At 42.9% G+C, this 18382-nt stretch overlaps 2 protein-coding genes across 10 annotated transcripts in view; one reads left to right on the top strand and one right to left on the bottom strand.

The window, feature by feature from the left end:
• The window catches only part of TASOR2 (transcription activation suppressor family member 2), a 67202-nt gene extending 52304 nt beyond the window's left edge, over positions 1-14898 (top strand). For all 8 annotated transcript variants that reach the window (XM_049705281.1, XM_049705282.1, XM_049705283.1 and 5 more), the window contains 6 exons: positions 1925-5737; positions 8935-9060; positions 9824-9977; positions 10911-11016; positions 13065-13246; positions 13677-14898. In XM_049705281.1, the coding sequence (XP_049561238.1) occupies positions 1925-5737; positions 8935-9060; positions 9824-9977; positions 10911-11016; positions 13065-13246; positions 13677-13795 (4500 nt within the window). In that variant the 3' untranslated portion in view covers positions 13796-14898. The remainder of the gene's footprint in view (positions 1-1924; positions 5738-8934; positions 9061-9823; positions 9978-10910; positions 11017-13064; positions 13247-13676) is intronic.
• A 1853-nt stretch (positions 14899-16751) lies between these two features.
• The window catches only part of GDI2 (GDP dissociation inhibitor 2), a 44384-nt gene continuing 42753 nt past the window's right edge, over positions 16752-18382 (bottom strand). For both annotated transcript variants that reach the window (XM_033409132.2, XM_004281687.4), the window contains exons 9-11: positions 18033-18177; positions 17794-17848; positions 16752-17705 (exon numbers count right to left, since the gene is read on the bottom strand). In XM_033409132.2, the coding sequence (XP_033265023.1) occupies positions 17559-17705; positions 17794-17848; positions 18033-18177 (347 nt within the window). In that variant the 3' untranslated portion in view covers positions 16752-17558. The remainder of the gene's footprint in view (positions 17706-17793; positions 17849-18032; positions 18178-18382) is intronic.

The raw sequence follows: 18382 nt of genomic DNA, 5'->3' as shown, positions 1-18382 counted from the left end.
GCTCATCTTCATCAGAATGAAGACTGGTGGAACGCTGTGGGCCAGAGACTGGTCTGAGCCCTTCACTCGCATTAGCTCAGTTAATTCTCACACGGCCGGGTGAGGTAAGGACCGTGCCACCCATCTCATAGGTGAGAAGACTGAGGATGGAGAAGTACAGAATGGCCTGGAGGCACATAGTAAATTGTCCGGCCAAGACTCAGATCTGGACACTCTAGCTGTTTCTCAATGTCTAATTCTGTGGATGTATTTATGTATATATATGCACATATGTGTGTGTTTATATGTGTACACATAAAATATATGTTACGTGTGTATGCGTTTTTTTTCTGAGGATGGCGTTCATAAATTTCATCTTATTCTCAAAGAGATACATAAAATCACTACCTTAGAATAAGAAAGTATTTATGTTTAGTCAGGCAGATTTTATTATTACATATATATTTATACACACACTAGTTTCTTATAAAGTATTTTTGGTTGTGGTACTTTAGTAATGTCCAATTAGGAATGATTTTCTTGCAAACATGAAAGAGTATTAAGTAGAAAGTAGAATGTTAAAATTAACGATTCCTAACACTTTCTATAGCATATACTTAGAAATATGTTTCCGTCATCTTCTTGAATACTGTACCCATACTTTAAAGGTGCACACACATCCTGTACCACTCCCTATTCTAGGGCAAACTAGGATTATCAAAGTTTTCATTTCACTAAGAGCACAGGCATGGTGAGATTCACGACTATGGCCCAACATTATCAGCCACAGTATGATTGGGAGGGTCATAGAACTGTTCTCAGAATGAGTGTACCATCAAGAGTTTTCTATGCTTTGTATCTGGCCAGTCGTGTCCTCTTAAAACCAAGTCTCAGCTCCTCCCTGCCAATTACTCAGGTCAGTGTCTTTCTTTGACTAAGGCAGAAATGTTTTTAACAAGAGATTTGAAACACAGGTCCTGACTTACAACACGACTGCTTCAAAATATGGCAGGAAATCTGTGACCGTAGTGTTCCAGAACTACAGGTGTAGGTCAACTGTATGATCAATCCACTTTACCATATTCTGAACAAGACCATTCTTCAGCCTTTAAAAAAAAAAAAGAAAAGAAACAGCCTTTTTATGAGGTTATCAAAATTGTCCAGAGGTATTTCTGTTACTGTTTATCCTAAATCCTTTCTGGTACTGTTTAAATCAGTCCTTTTAGTTTAGTTTATTAATGCAAGCTGCACTGTGTTTTCTACTGCTTTGTTGAATAGGGAGGTATTAAAATGAGAGAGAGATTATGTCCAGTTATAAGCTAAGAAGACAGCTAAGGGGTAAGGGACCTTTATTTAACAGGATAGAGATTGATACCTTGGGAAAGCTGCTTATCAGTGTATTCTGAGTACAAGAGATAATAATTAGTGTTTCCTCATGGGAACATTCCAGATGACAGTGCATTTATAGTCTAATTGAAAGCTGGTGTTTAAAATAAGTTATTCTTTGCTTTAAAGATTATCTTTTAATCTTACTAAAAATAATTTAAATTAATTGAGCACTTTTTCCTCTACTGCTGCATTTCTGAATTAAGTGATGCTATTTAGCAAACAGTCTGCATTTTCAAGTCTTTAAATTGCCAGTGGTCTAGCCACTTTTCTTCCCAAAAGTCCATTAAAAAAAAAAAAAGGCTGTGCAACTAAGAAAGTTTTGGAGTTCTCGTGTGTGTGTATTTAGATAAAACAAATTCCTATTTGGGGGGTATTTTAAGCCTATCTAAGAAGAGAGGAATTTGCTTGATCTCTACCCTGTGAAGATTCAAAAGAACAGAGCAAACTAAAATTGATCTTTGTCTGTTCTGTTCTTCACATATGTAAATGCTTGAAAAAATCTATTTGGCTCTTGATTTTTTTAATTAATTTATTTATTTTGCTTTTATCGTTTCAGATAATTGGGGGGAAAGCCGAACAAGAGTCATCAGATAAACTAGAGACCTCTAATCTGGTGCTTTCTAGCATTGGAAGCACCCAAACTAATGGATCTTCTATTCCTGCTGAAGATAAAACTTTTGAGCCACTTGATGGCACACAGGTGACTTCTTATAATGATACCGTCACACAGTCCACATTCGCCAGGACTTACGATGGGATCAGCAATCCGTCAATGATTTTTCAAAAGTCTGTGTACAGCACCCTTGAAAGCAAAGTTGATGTTTTTCATGCAAAAATGCAAACAGAAACAGGTGCTTTGCAGGGCCTTATCCAGCATAGCAGCTCTATAAACAAAGAATGTCAGTCATCGTTGGAAGGGGAGGATGATACGGAGTATGTAGTGATTAATCTGGAACCAGTTACATTCACTTTTGAAAAAAATGCCTATGCACCAATACAGACAGAAGTTGTAAACAGAGCTGATAAACCTACAACCTTTAATGTGGAGTTGATTAAACAAGTATCACCTGCTACAAGCCTTAGACATCCTGTGTCCGCATTTGAAAAGGCACAGACACAGGGTCTTAGGGACGTTCCCTCTCTGGCAGTGTCAGGACAACAAGGCGCTAAGTACCTTTGTGCCTCCTCAGTGAGTAGAGAGATACTTGCTAAAGAAATGTGTTCATTACAGAAAGGACAGGCTGTTGCAGGCTCACCATCGCCGTCTGATAATTCCCTTGTAACAGAGGCATTATCACTAGTTAAAAGTTCTAGTTATTTGTTACCCAGAGAAGAAATGAAGCTCTCTCAAGAATGTTTTCTGTCAGCTCAGAGTCTCTTTAGCATCTCTTCGGAAGAGACTGTAGAGTCGTCCCAGCTTGAAGTAGTCGTCTCATCGTCGGCCTCTGACCCCTTGGAAGAAAAGGATTCACTTGACTGCATCCCATCAATGAGGAATGCTTTGGATGGCTCTTCAGAACTAAAGAATGACAAGAGTGGTCTAAACAGTGAAAATATGAGTTTTGAAACATTTAATTCTGGATTTACCAAACAAACCAGCCTATCTGTGACTAGAGAGGAAGTCAGCCTCGAGTTATCAGAGGAGGATTCTGACCTTGACCTCACTCTCACCATATCACCGCCCACAAGTCCCTGGGAAGAAGCATCCGCTGGTGAAATGGAGCAGCAGCAGGAGGCCACGTTACCCTGCTTAGAGCTTCAGGAGACAGTGGAAGAAATAATTGAGCCTGAAGAGGTGCCTGATGTGAACTCTGCTGATCACACGTCAATGAAACCACGAGAAAGTGAGAGAAAAGGTGATAACTTACAGACAGTGGCTTTCATACTTTCGAAAGAAACCTGTGCCCTTGAGGTTGCAGAGGAAGTTCATGCTGGTTCAGACTTCTCCTTCAGTTCTTTAATTGAAGAAGTGTCACCAGCTTCTAGCCCTGACTGCCAGGTACCAGGTGAAGAAGCACAACCAGCTTGGGCTGTATCTCCAAGTAGTTTTAAACTCTGTGATGCACACTGTAAGAAAACTGACAGATCCTCCCAGGTTGAAACAGTAGATTTGGCCATAACAGAAAAAGAAAATTCTTTTGTTGGTCCCACCCATCCAGTGGGACAAGATAACTTAACTCAGATACAGCAAATGCAGCTTTCTGCTGAAATGCCTCTAATACTAAAAAATCACCCAGGAAGAAAAGATAGATTTTTAACCCTTCCTGGTGAAGTCACTGAGGAAATTGTCCCAAGTGAGTGTGGTGAGGGTTACTCTTTCTCAGAAAAGGTGCCACACCATGATGCAGAGTTAAACCAGCCTGCCTCAGCTGCCACATGCAGAGATTCTCTAGAAAACCTGGTAACGTCAAGAAATCCACTGCAACCAATGAGTGTAGAGAACAGAAATCCCCACCTAAGTCATCTTGTGGATACCAGTGAGCCTCCGTTTAGCCCTCAGAAGATCCTTGAAAATAAGTCTTTTGCTGACACGTTTGTTTCTACAACCACACCAAGTGGTGTGAATGTGTCATTAAAACAGCAGACCAGCTCTAAGAGCCTTAAGGAAAATGACTCGAGCAGTGATGTGAAAACAAACGAACTCTGTTACATCCTGGTTAAGTCCTTGTGCCTTGACCCAGTTGCTGGAGCTGAGGCTGTGCAGGCCCGCGGGTACCTGGAGCTCCCCAAGCCCACCCTCTTCTCGGGAGGGACCACCCTAACCCACAGGGCAGGACCCAGCGATGCAGAGATGGAGTTTGAAACACAGGAGATGATCGTCAGAATGGCCAGTCTGCTGAAGAATAATGAAACTGGAGCTGAGTTATGTGAAACAGCTATAGATCTAGGAGGTGTCGGCTCTCAGCTGCACACCACCTCTTCAGAAGACAGACACAAACCGGCCCACATGCTGCAAGATGAGTCACCGTGTGCAGCAAGAGCTCTGCTGAATGGTGGGCTTTTCCCTGTCTGTTTACATGCTGATTCTTACCAGAATACAGCAGCAACCGGTGAAACTATCGATACAGAGCCTTCTTCCTTTGTTCCCAAATCTTGTGCCCCTCTTGTTTGTGGGGTCTTTGAAGAGCAGGTGGAAGATAAGAGTGCTGATGAGGGGCTGAGGGCTGAGTGGGGCTCTGTGACCCGAGGTGGAGGCCTGGATGTCAGTGTGAACTCTGACATCCATTATGAACCACTTTCTGGAGACTCGGATCAAGACTCTTTTGGTGAGTGTGGAAACCCCAGATTAGATACGGAAGAGTCCTGTACTTTGCGATACAGTCACACCGAGAAAAAACAGCGTACTTCCAAAGATGGTTTTGACTCTTTCCTGAACCTAAACAACAGTGATAATGACGACTGGGGCTACTCGAGCCAGGTTCCAGGGCTGGAGACGGGCATTTCTCCCAGAAGCTGGCCCATGGGATTAAAGAAGGAAGAAAAGTGTGTGCCCTCTTACGTCCAAATCCGAGATCTCCGTGGGATCCCCAGGACCTACGCTAACTTCACTGTCACTAAAGACCTGAGAGACACTACGAGAACCCTGCATAGCCTGTGCAGGCACCCCGGCATCACGGCCAAGGGCGGCTTGCTCAGCTCCTGGACAGACACTTGGCAGGTGGCAGACGACCTCACCCAGAACACTTTAGATCTGGAGTATCTGCGTTTTGCACATAAACTAAAACAAATTGTGAAGACGGGAGTTGCTCCATGTTCCGCCCCTTCCACTGCCGTCTTTCCTAAGGAGCCCCCTCTCCAGGGCGCCATGGGGGCTTTCCCTGCGACAAAAGTGCCCGAGGCCCCAGGGCTGCCTCCTTCCTCCCGTAGCAGGAGTCCCCTCATGGTGACAGTCGTGCACTCAGACCCCAGACACCAGGGTCAGCAGGCGAGAAGGCAGACACCCAGCTGTGTGGGCCGTTCCTCCTCCTCTTGGAAGGAGAGGTGTGGCCACGATAGAAATCATCTCCCAAACTCTGAACGAAATTCGACTGTTTCATACCACCTCAACAAACTGAAATATAACAGTACATTGAAAGAGTCCCGGAATGACATTTCCCTCATTCTCAACGAATACGCCGAATTCAACAAGGTGATGAACAGCCACCCGGTCATCTTCCAGGAGAAAGAGCCACATGCTGCTTCTGGAGAAGCCAAACCCCGAGAGCTGTGTCCCTCCATCCCTCGGTCAGCCTCCTACGATGACATGGTTGCAGACCTGTGCACCAGTCTGCACGTCAAACTGGAGAGGGTTGTGAAGGAGGCTTGTACCAGGACCTTCCTCTTCCACCTCGTGGAGACAGAGGACAAGTCATTCTTTGTAAGAACGAAGGTAAAGTGCCAGATTTTTCTTAACAGTTTATATTATTTTGATTGCTGTCTACGTTTTTTGTAAGTAATACAGGATTCTCAGCTTCAGAAAGAAGCCATTGATATGAAGTGGTGTTTCAGCTTCTCAGCTCAGTCTTTCCCTGCAGACTAAAGGTTTGGCCACAGGGATCTGCCGTTGTACTATATTTGAAGATTTGTATGATTACCCAGGATTAGTGCAGTGAGTTCTTTTCATAAAACAGTACCAGTGGAGGCATATTCAATTGTACACACACACACAGGCCAAAGGTAAGATTCAGCTTTAAAAAAAAACTTACCTGTGTACCTCCATTAGTGTGGAGAGTGAGGGGGATCCAGGGTCCTTCTCAGGTGTGCGTGTTGGAGCCCCGCGTGCGCAGGTGAGGGGAACGTTGCCTCTCCTGATCCTCACGGTCTAACGGGACGTGAGAAACATGGTAAAGATAACAGTGCAGCTGTGGCAGGTGTGGCGGGGCAGGTGCGAAGATGTCATTCTGAGGGTGGCAGACCTGGTCAGGGGCCCAGGGACGTTATCCTTCAGGAGAGGACGCCGGCCTCTCACCAAGTGTGGACGGGTAGACCAGTAAGAGTTCGGGTCCCGATGCCCGATGAGATTTGTTTCAGGTCCACGCGTGTCTGCCCTCGTGCTAAGTCTTGGGTTAAGTCGGGGTGGCTGCCCCGGGATGACGTGTCCCAGGAGACCCCTGCCAGCACCAAGCTGCTGAGGAGCAGAGTGCCTGCAGATGTTTGCAACGTCTGGGCTGAGTGACGAGCGTGACGGTCGCCATGACGGGTGCGCGGCGTGTAGATGCCAGGGCCGCTGCGGAGGAGCGAAAGGCCCCAGACCGCGCCTTGCGCCTCCTGGCAGGTCCTGCCCCGCATCGGTCAGTGTGGACGTCGCAGTCATCAGGCACCTGCGGCCGAGGCTCAGCGCTGCCCCGGGGGGAAGCACGGGGCCTGAGGAGGCTTCCGGAAGGGTGGGGGGCGGTCGGGGGTACGGCGATCACCGTCAGGGGTAAAAGGGCCACGTGGACGTCACGCGGGGGCACTTGGGCTCTCCTGAGGTACCTGCAGGGCACCGAGAAATGTTTCTGAAAGATGAGGAGCAGCACGTTTGCACTTGACAGAGTGGTCCCTCCACCACAGCACGGAGAGTGGATTAGAAAAGCGAGGCAACCGGCCTCAACGCGAGGCTTCCCCGTGTCGCCCGAGTCAGCAGTACGTTCTCCTGTGAGGCGGCTGATGGCTCCTGTTTTGTATCATTTAATATGATTTTTAGTTTTTTCCAAATTTGTGGAATCAAGGATCCTTTTGTTGTCCAACATTCTTCACAAATGGCTGCCATATCTGGTCTGCCCTCTGCCCGCCCCCCTCCCCATTGTCTTTGTTGCAATTTCTGACAATTTTGGTAAGATTTTAGTTGAAAAAATAAAGCATTAAGTGGCCTTCAGTCTTTGGAAGGTGATTAGCCTCCAAAAGTAACCTGGAAATTATTTATTTATTTTAACCTTGAATTAAAGTTGATTTTCTCTGGCTGAGTAGATACACCACACCCTGACCTGCGCTGAAATAAGTCAGGGATCGACTGAGTTAGCACCATGGCCATGTCCTTGTTTTACCACATTGAGCAAAATACTTGATTTCTTTTTGCTTCCATCTCAAAAGCAACAATGCACTATCTTAGTTCTTATGTCTTTTACAGAGCACAGGTGACGCTGGTTTTCATACGGGAGCAGTCACAGTGATGTTTATCGAAGTAACACTTCTAGATAACACGCTTGTTTCGGTAGTGACTGTATCATTTCATGGTACTTCTAGATAACATGCTTTTCGGTAGTGACTGTATCATTTCATGTTACTTCTAGATAACATGCTTGTTTCGGTAGTGACTGTATCATTTCATGGTAATATTTTATCACGTGGCCACTATTTACAACAGAAAATAACAAATTGCACCTTTAAAACAACTTCTAGTGAGAAAGTGGACATAGTATAAAGTACATTTGAGAATAAAGTGTGATCAAGAGCAAAGTGTTTTTAAAAAGCTCAGAAAGCTATGGTGGAGAATCCGTCTGTCCTGGAGCATTCACCAGTGATGGGGTATCAGGTCCTGTTTACTCATAAGGTGATTCAGGGTGTGACAGGATGGCCCAGAATTCCACAGGAGCTGATGAAAATGTTGAACCTATCAGAAAATGTATTAATTCAAATCGTTCATTAGTAAAATAGGTGAGGATTTATAAGGATTTATATTTAGATATTTTAAGGAGCTCTTTGTTAAAAGATATCTTGTCTGTAGGAATGTCTTTGAAAATACATCACCATACTTTTCTCATTTTATTTTTAAATTTTTATTGGAGTATAGTTGATTCACTATGTTGTGTTAGCATTGCCATACATTTTGAGTGAAAACTTGAAGTCAAAATTTGAGTTGTCTTGAGATCTGGCGGGGAGACTGACCAAAGTAACACCTTATTTTAGAAAGGAAATAACAAGTGATGGTCCGTGTTTTTGGTAAACCTCCAGAATCCTTCAGACAGAAACAATGTCAAAATCACAAAGGAGGACAAGGTTAAGGAACTTCTTTAACTACACGAACTTATCCTCCCAATGAGGCTTATTGCAGAACTGCTCTGTGGAACACAGCCACGCCCCATAACCAGGCACAGTGGAACACCCGGCTCCCGCCACTCTTCAAAGCCTGGGTCCAAGCCACTGCCAGCTTCCAGAATCCGTCCTTGTTATCGATACTCAAAGTAATGCATAGGCATCATAAGTATTGTCAAAAGTCGTAGAAACATTTTGACTGGAGATGGCATTTTTAAAGTAAATATCTGCCTTCCCAAGGTAACTCCTTTGAATAGGGTGAGGTTCATGTATGTATATTAATTAGTCTGAGGTTTCAGAAGAATCCACTTTTGATACTTTATGAACATGAAAGATTCATTATAAAGTGCTTTGCCTTTGAAATAAACTTCTAAATCCAGTTGTCAGTGATACCCAGGAGTCATTTTATATGTGAAAGCTGACATCTAGTAATAAGATAAACTGCTATTTATGTTGCCTTATTAGAACGTAATTTAGTAAACAGGATGTGGTCTTTGATATTTTTAGTAAACTGTAAAAGTAGTTCTGTGCAAGTATCCTTTTTTAAATCATGTCTATTTGTAAATCTTTCAGCATATTCTAAGGAAAGGAGGCTACACAGAAATTGAACCTCAGCATTTCTGTCAAGCATTTTACAGGGAGAAGGATATGCTCATAGTCATCATCAGAAATGAAGATATATCATCACATTTGCATCAGGTAGGTTTGGAAGTAACTTTCTTACGGAGAAATGTATTCTGGGCATTTTATGTTATTCTATAATTATCAGGCTCATCACTGCCTTTTTATTTAGGGAAGAAGTTAAAGCACAATACCATTTGTACTACTGATACTAACGTTGTAATTTACCAAGGTATTTATAAGGCAAATTATGTCTCAGAGTTAAGAACATTTTCATAGTAACTAAGGGAGAACTTCGATGAAGAGAGACTGGTAAAATTTTCTCACCTGAAATATAAATCTACATTTGTTGATGTCTAACAGTAATAAATCTTGCTTTAAAAGGACTTTTGAAAATTTTCTTAACTCTTTGTTACCATATTTACCTATCAATCAGTTAAATAAAAGTAATTGCTTGTCCCAAAAAGCTCTGACATCGAGGCTCAGCCTGGGCTTACGGTCCTGCGTCAGGAGACAGGAACTGAACCCACAGCATGGACGCCACGTGAAGTGGGAGACTAGGGTGGTGGTGAGCTTGCCTGATTACAGGTCCCAAACCTCAGGTGTTCTCCCCTCATTCCGTCTTCCACCTTTGGAGTTGAGAGACCACTTTGTAACCAATCTTAATGAGTTTGCAGCATTGCTGATGGAGTTAAAATTCCTTATTAACTGACAGAATTACCAGTCAGTCATCAAGGTTAAAGATATTTCCAGCTGTTCCTGAGTTTGGACACCCTTGGATAGAAATGACAAAAGTGACCCAATGAACCTGTCTTCACCGGGGTACCTTTTTATGTTTCAGATTCCTTCTCTGCTGAAGCTGAAGCACCTTCCCAGTGTCATCTTTGCCGGAATCGACAGCCCTGAAGACGTCCTCAGTTACACCTACCAAGAGCTGTTCCAGACAGGAGGCTTTGTGGTGTCAGATGACAGAATACTAGAAACTTTAACATTAGGTTTGTCTCTCATTTTCCTTTCATATCTAGTCAAATCAATTTCTCCTTGCCCAGTGATTCAAATATTATTTCATCAAAAAGAAATCAGCATTAACTCAATATGTCACCGTCTGTTGAGGGCTTAATTTCTGTCATATGCTGTGCTAAATAAGCACTTTGCTCTTGACCTCTTTTGTATTAAAACCTCTCAGTAATGTGGCTAAACTACTCATACACATTTGAGAGTTTGTTATATTCAATTCTTCCCTTTGCCAAATCAAATCAGCTACATATTGGTTTAGAATCAGCCCTCTTTCCTCCATTTCTGTTGCCATCACCCCTACCGTTTTGTCGGTATCATGGAAATCTAAAAAAGGCTACTGGAAGTCTTCTCAGTCATCTGCTTAAACACTCATATATAAATAGTTTCTCTCGGGGCAATGAATTTGACGTCAAAGAATGTTAGAGCACAGGGCAGACACTTCATGTACAATCAAAACCTGCCCAGCTCTGATAGCACATTAGAAGTAAACATGGATACCACTTCTCCATTGAAGAGGAGGAGGACGTACCTTAACAAGCATGAATGTTGCATAGAAAGTGGAGTTGAAAATATTTGTAGATTCTGTATTTAGAAGCCTAGACCTATCTTATCTCTGTTGCAACAGGACCCCACTTTCGTTCCATCCATAGATTTATATACACTCAGAGCTTTTAACTGCTAATGACTGCAGTGCTCTTCTCTCCTGCTAGTGTGAGAAGGTGGGGCTGGGTTGAGGGACCACGGGTTAAAGTGTGGCACAGCATCCTTCCTGCCCAGCTACAGGAGTGGCAGTGATGGTCAACACTCAAACATGGGGCCTTATTCTCACAAATCATCATCCCTGGGCTTTGACTAGACAAGCCAAAAATCCTAAAATATATCTTGTCTTGTCAAACTTGTTCATTCTGTAGTACAACTGAAGGAAATTATCAGAATCCTGGAGAAACTAAATGAAAATGGAAGATGGAAGTGGTTGCTTCACTACAGGGAAACTAAAAAGCTAAAAGAAGATGTGAGGTGAGACCTTTATGGAATTTGAGGCCTGGGTGTAGGGGAGGGTGGAGACACCTGGGTTCACCCAGAAAGGCTCCCTGAGCTCTGGACCAGTGTCATCCACGTGTTGCCACAAGGTCACTTTGTAAGAACATAAATCGTCTATGTCACTGAAGGCAGTGTTTAGGTCTGTGGACTGTTTTTCGGGTTTTGTTTTTATAGCAAGGCTTTCAGTGCAGGAAGCTGTGTTGTGACCATAATCCAGGGTCTGAGTTGCCTTCTCCAGACCAACAGTGACCAAGTCAGACACACACAGGAATCCTAAAATGTAAAAAAAATAAATTCACCTATGGGTTTTTGTACATTTATTGATAAATTAGGTTGCTCCAGTTATAAGGACAGAAAAATTGAGACCAGCATGTAGCCTTAATTTAACTCTTAAATAATAGACTAGAAACAGGCAGACTCCCTTAAATGAAGAGACTTGGGGCCTGCGGGAGGCCCTTCCGTATCAAAGATGGGCCTGCAGGTTGTAATGAAAGGGGAAAAGGAGTGTGGGAATGCAGAGGTGGACTGGGGGAATCTATAGATGTGACAGATGACCTGTCCCATCTCTAATAAGTTCACACATAGGAAGTAGACAGTACAAACCCACTTTAATGATGTGGAAGTTGAGGCACAGAGGATGCCAGACCTGACCCAGGCAGACAAGGAGGAAGTCAGGAAGCTGGGCTTTGACCCGGAATGTTCGTCTCCAACCTGACAGTTACCTTCTGTTTGACCGCACTGCTTTCTCCGGAGGAAGACAACTGAAATCGTGGATGTGCACGGGATCTCGAAAGATGGCCGAGAATAGCAGTTGGGGAAAGGCTTGCACTTAGGAGAGGAACTTGTACAGGAGGAAAAGAGGGAGCGGAACCGAGAGCTGAGACTGTCAGGGAGGAAGGGCTCCAAGGGGCCCTCACAGGGCTTAGTTAACACAGCACTTCAGAGGGAAGGTTCAACTTCAGGAGTAAGTACAGAAGCAGATGAAAGCTGAGGTGGCAGAGCACACCTGTTAAGATCGGTCAGTGTAAATTAATTCAGCATGCATAGGACTTTGCGTAAACAGAGACACTTACGTCACTGGAATCTCTTCACATCAGGCCAGTCTCGAATAGTGAGAACTTTTCAGAAAACTTATCATATCCTTTTGCCCTTGGAGGCGGGGAGAATTTGTCCAAAACTAAAACAAAACAGAACAAAAACCATGCGTGGTTATGAGTAGCTACAAAACCATCCTCTAATTCATCTCTAGGCAGATACAGGACTAAATAGATACATAATTTTTTAAATATGCAAAATAATGCCGCACATAGCATAAAATAGTAACTAGAAGCATATAAAAAATTTCTATTCACAGTGATAAACTATGTACAGTATGATGCCAGGCATATAAATTTACACACATGAAGGATAAAACCTGGAAGGAAATTCATCGTGATGCAGTTCATGGTGTGACTAGAGCTATGGGAATACGCAGGCTTTGGGTTTTCTCCAGCAAGCAGGAGCGAGGGTGTGAGTACTGGAGGGGCTGCAGGATGGAACACTTTCCTCTAAAAGGAAGAATAAAAGGTAGAAACAAGATTTAAAGTGAGGTGAGAAAATTCTAGCTGTTAGATGATCTTAATGAAGTTGGTGACTATCTAACCAAAAAGAAGTAGAGTGGTTTTGGAGAGCCAAAGCACGGGAAGCACTGCTGTATGAGTCAGGATGCAGGAAGGGGCCCGCTGGGAATGAGTGGGAGGCTTGCCAGCCACATGGCTGGAAGCAGTGTTCGATGGCCATGTGCTGTCCTTCCTGACGGGACGAGGAGTAAGTACACTCGGAATGTTTTGAGGGAATTCGACAGGACGGTGACGTCTGGGAAGCCAAGTGTGTCGTACAGAAGAACAAAGAAGGGAAAAGGAGTTTGACTAAGTATAGTGAAGGCCAGAAAAAGTCTAGGAATAAAGCAACTGAAAATTAAGATACAGAAAATCTTTCACAAACTTTAGACTTATCTAAATTTAACATTTTTGTGTATTTTTCAGAGTGGATTCAATTGCATATAAAAAGAACTTAATATTGAAATCGTATCAGAGTGCAAATATCTTTGAGCTGCTTCATTATCACCAGTGTGACTCCCGATTATCAACAAAAGCTGAGCACCTGAAATGTCTGCTAAACCTGCAAATTCAGCGTGTCCACGCGAGGTTTGCCGTCTTCCTTACAGGTAAATTCATAGCCTTAAGTTCTAATTTTCATCAACCAGTTAACGCCCAGTAGGTCCACTCTTTAGAAACGTCCTTCCATCCAAGTGGAGTCATTGGCGGCCAGGAATAAACGCACACGAGGCTGGGGCAGCAGGTATTGTGGGTTTTGTCCTGTTAATAGAAAAAAAAAAAAAAACCTGTACTAGATCTGTTAAGTGTAACCATCTAAGCTTTTAAAAAAGTGCCCATCAGTGATTTCAGCTCCCTCCCTCCCACCACCGCCCATGGAGGCGACTGCTCCCAGAGCTCCAACCTCATTCCTCACTTGAAACAGGCTCGCTTTTTCCTTCACGTGTATGAGTCTTTTTTTTTCAATAAAAGGGATTTTGCTACTTTTAAAAAGTATTAATGAATTTTTTTCACCAAAAAAGGTTATTTTTCTTTTTACAGAAAAGCCTGTTGTCTCCAGAGATGTCTTTGAAAACAGTGGCATCCTTGTTACAGATGTAAATGACTTTATTGAAAATATACAGAAAGTAGCAGCTCCGTTCAGGAGTAGCTACTGGTAAGAACACTTGTGACTCTCTCCCACGTGAGCTGGAACTGACAGCAGATGCTGACATCTGTGTCTGCGGGAAACCAGTTGCTCAAAAACTTTTGTACGTTATACGTCATGCTGTAAATTTAAAGTTTTGTTTATTTAGGGGTGCTGCTAGTTTGGCATAAATGGGACTTTCTCAAGTATCACTAATGAAATAACTAACCTCCATTCTATGAGTGTTTTCACCTGCAGTCCATCTGCTGCCAGGACGGAAGACAATGTAGCCTACATGCATAGACATTTTCCCCAGTAGGTAGCATCCTATTTATGGAATAGTTCTTGGTTATTTTATTTTAAAGACGGAATTATCAATTTTGTATTCAGGTGATTTAACTGCACCTTACCTAGACATCGGTGATGCCAACAACAAATGAGTATTTTCCCTTTTCTTTGAAAACCTTTGATTTATATGAGAAGACTGTTCTGTGTATCTCAGTGTTCTACAACTTGGGGGAACATATTTCTTCATGTTTTACACATTGCCAGAATGTCTGACTTTGTTGTCTGGCTTTGTTCACAGCAGCACTGTAGTTTTCCATTAGTTTTGGGTTACAGTGTTCAATATTATTGTTTTAAATTATTCTCATTTTAAGCAGAATAGCTTCAAAGCTATTCACTGAAATTAATGATAAAAATAAGAATTTCACAAGTGTACTCAATTGTAGCAAAAATAAGTCTATTTTAACCAGTAGCTTTGTTTTTGCACGTTAAGGTCAGAAATGCACATGTAATGCATGTTGTAGTCTGTTTTAAAGGTTTTACCACCTGTGTAAAAACTAACATCTTCAATGGCTCTATCTGCTGTTATTCATGCTACACTACATAAACATTTTTTTCCTAAATGGTACAAATTTATAAACTGTCATTTTCACTTAGTTTTTGTAAACAGCGTACTACAAAAATCAATCCTCTGAGGAAGAAATAATCATTTATTTATATTAGAAATAATTTCTACAACAATCTTTAAAACTCAAAACCAAGCAAAAACATTGGTAAGATACATAGTATCTATTTGGAACAAAGGTTTTTGTACCTAATTTGTTTCATTTTAATAAAGACAACTAAAAATCATTCAACTGCTTCTGCAATGATTTAATAGCAAATATTAAATTTGTAAGAGAATGTTTTACAGCACTTTAAATTTTTTAGGCCATTTAACAGAATAAGTAGCTTCCAAAAGAATCCTACCACTTACCTCACTTTGGCCGCCACCTGTCAAGCCTCATCCCCGCAGGCCTGCCCGGTGCTTTCCCCTCCCTCGTGCGGTGCCGAGCAGCAGGCTCCAGCAAGAGGACACTTCACACGCTCCAGTTGGCCCTTCCAGGGGGTCATGTCAGCCTGCACAGGAACTTCCCTCAAAAGCCATTTATCTGCTTTTATACTCCCCCTACAGAACCCAACGTGTTCCTTTCCCCTCGGTATGTTCTTAGGAGGAGGAAGAATGAGTTTTAATTCTTACCCTAGCTCTTGCTTAGAGACCCACTCAGCTGATTTTTACCCCAGGGATAAGAATCTAATAGGACCATAACGGTATTTGGTACACTGAATTAATCTGAAATTACTACGGAAAAGGAAAGTAACATTTACAGCGCACCTGCCAGCCGTGCTCCTCCCCTGAAGAACCTTCCAGCACCCACGAGGCCGCCCGTTCTGTAACTGAAGGCTTAGCCAGGCCACAGAGGAGCAGGCGCCTCCAGACTGAGCTTCTGCAGAGACTCTGCCCTCATCACCTTTGTGCCCCGTTGGCCTGGCACAGAAATGTTAGTTGTTCCAATAAATACGCCGAGTGCAGAATACGAAGACATCCTGATGCTTCCTTCGTACTACTAACCCAGCTTGTGCCTCCACCTGCGTTAATGGTTCACAATGTGAAATATTGCAGGAAAAGAGGGGAAAGGCCTGCTGGAATTTTAGATAATCTTATGAAAAGGAAGCAGTTGTTTTCGACCGGGGTTATCTGGGGTTGTCACGCCAGGGAGGTGCATACAATGTGCAGGACAGCCCACCTACAACAAAAAATTCTTCAGCCAAAAATGGATAGTATGAGATTGAGAAAGCTAAAGTAATCACTTGGATAATCGAAGTTATTATTACCCTAAATCCTTTAACAGATCGCCTACCTTAGTCTATGTCCTTCAGACTCAACTTTAAAAGAGAATACAGTTACAATGTCCTCATTCCTCCGACATAAATGACCGACTCAACTATAAAAGAGAATACAATGTCCTCGATATAAATGACAGCACATACAGTGAGGCTTGTAACAATCAAGGGGAAAGGAGGTACCACTAAAAACTGTCTACAATCTGAATTAAATGAAAATACTGGGACTTCCCTCGTGGCACAGTGGTTAAGAATCCACCTGCCAATGCAGGGGACACAGGTTCGATCCCTGGTCCGGGAAGATCCCACATGCCACAGAGCAACTAAGCCCGTGCGCCACAATTACTGAGCCCATGTGCCACAACTACTGAAGACCATGTGCCTAGAGTCCATGCTCCGCAACAAGAAGCCCAGACACCACAACGAAGAGTAGCCCCCACTCACCACAACTAGAGAAAGCCCGTGAACAGCAAGGAAGACCCAACACAGCCAAAAATAAAATTAATTAACTTATTAAATAAATACATTAACGCACCCATTCCACCGGATGTCACTTACTCTCTGATGGGAACGAATCCTTGTTCTACACCACTACTAAGGATATCTAAGAAGGTCTAATAATTATATTGTACCAAGAAGTAATTCGGGGTCTACTCACAGTGAAGCCAGATGGCAGCACTCCACCAACCACTAGGGTCTTCAGCACTCTTCCCCAGCATCCGTTTTCAGCTCTAGTGAAGGAAATGAGCAGCTGTGTCAAGGCCAGTACAATACTTACTAGCTCTGAATTGTCAGGACACAAAAGACCAACAAGAGGGAGCTGGTTTCCAGAGTTTGGCTTTATTTTGCAGTACAGAAATCATTTGGAGCCATTGTGAGACAGACATCATTGAAGCAGAGGCTCTGTCAAATCAATACTGCGTTGCAGCAGCTTGGTCCATTGAAGAAGCCACACCTGGGATACAAAAGAAGCTTCTACGTTTACCTGCTTTATGATAGTTTCTTTCCCCTCTGCTCTCATCAAATTTATTAGATTAAAACACCGCACACAGGCTTCCTCCAAAATGACTCTCAAAGTCTGGAGTTTGGTTAGAATTGGAGGCCCACATAAACCCAGCTTGTGGCTATGCTGCCTGGGCACTGTTCTAACACTTGATGTAAATGTAAAGGGGTGGGGAGGAGTGAGGGATACTGTCCCCAACTATGGAACATTCGATTCCGTATCTCCTTAATGTCAAGAGGACAGATGGCACGCAAACTGTACTGACACAGCTCTTGAGCAGCAGAAGCTCATAACTGCAAAGGCTACACTGATTAAAAGATACAAATACTGTATCAAGTTCTCTGTATCAGTATCACAATGTTTTAAAACTGATCCTTCACTAGAAAAAACAAGCCAGTATTGGTTAAATTGAACAGAATGTGGGAACCTGCCAATTCTGAAGAGCCACTCCATGAAAACAAGTTAATACATGATATTAGAAAGGGGAAGAATATTTACTGGTACAGTGCTCTGCAATCTCTCAGCTTTGATTACAAAAGCAGGCCTTACAATATTGATTTCATACAATATGCATCATTTGCCAAATTTTAAGTTTGTCCTAATTAGATGATAACATGTACTGCTGTTAGTCTTCCCCATAGATGTCATTTTTCTTGCGCTTCATTTCCTCAAAGTCAAACTCGGATCCCATCATCCTCTTATAGATGTCCTTAATGTCATCACAGGTTGTCTCAAAGTGAGTTGTCGCATCATATGTACGGGATATAAAGATCTGGAAATGAAAGTCACAAAGACCTAAGACTATTTAGTGATGTCTCCCAATAAAGCCTGGTAATTACCCTTTTCAGATTGCCACTCACCTGGCTTTCTGTTCCCAAATCTTTTGGTACAAGGAGGTCACTGATGCTTACGAATCTGGAGGGGAAAAAGAATTAAGTAAGCAGGGAAGTTGACACGCCCACTCACCGCTTTGCCTGAAATTCAAAACCCAGGCTGGTAAGAGATGATGGCTGCTCTCATTGTTCTCATGGGGTTCTGTTCACCATGGAGCCAAAGGCAATCCTGGGTTTGAGCTGCTATAAATGAACGCATCACTTACTTCTGCTCAATTGGTTCCAAGAGTTCCAGAGCTGGTCTGATTTCTTTCTCGGGCTCCTTGGTCTCCACGGTTGTGCTGGCGATGGCAATGTACTTGCCCTGTGCGGCCACATTGTGTGCGGAGGAGATCATGCAGACATAGATATCTGCAAGCAAGCAAAGCCACCTCACTGCCAGGGTCTTTAAACCTTGGGCCTGTGTGTGCACTCAGTTTCACCCATACTTCATTGAGGTGTGAGTTAAAATTACTTGGAACAGACTGGATATTCTAAGATTAAGTTTTATATGGAGACAAACAAGGTCATACATAAAATATACAAATATTCAGCAACTCTTAGCCTACTGGAGATG

The sequence above is a fragment of the Orcinus orca genome, chromosome 2 (genome assembly GCF_937001465.1).
Source record: "Orcinus orca chromosome 2, mOrcOrc1.1, whole genome shotgun sequence".
In the NCBI taxonomy this organism is placed as follows: domain Eukaryota; kingdom Metazoa; phylum Chordata; class Mammalia; order Artiodactyla; family Delphinidae; genus Orcinus; species Orcinus orca.
The sequence above is the reverse complement of the archived record's forward strand: the minus strand, read 5'-3'. Positions and strand labels throughout refer to the sequence as shown.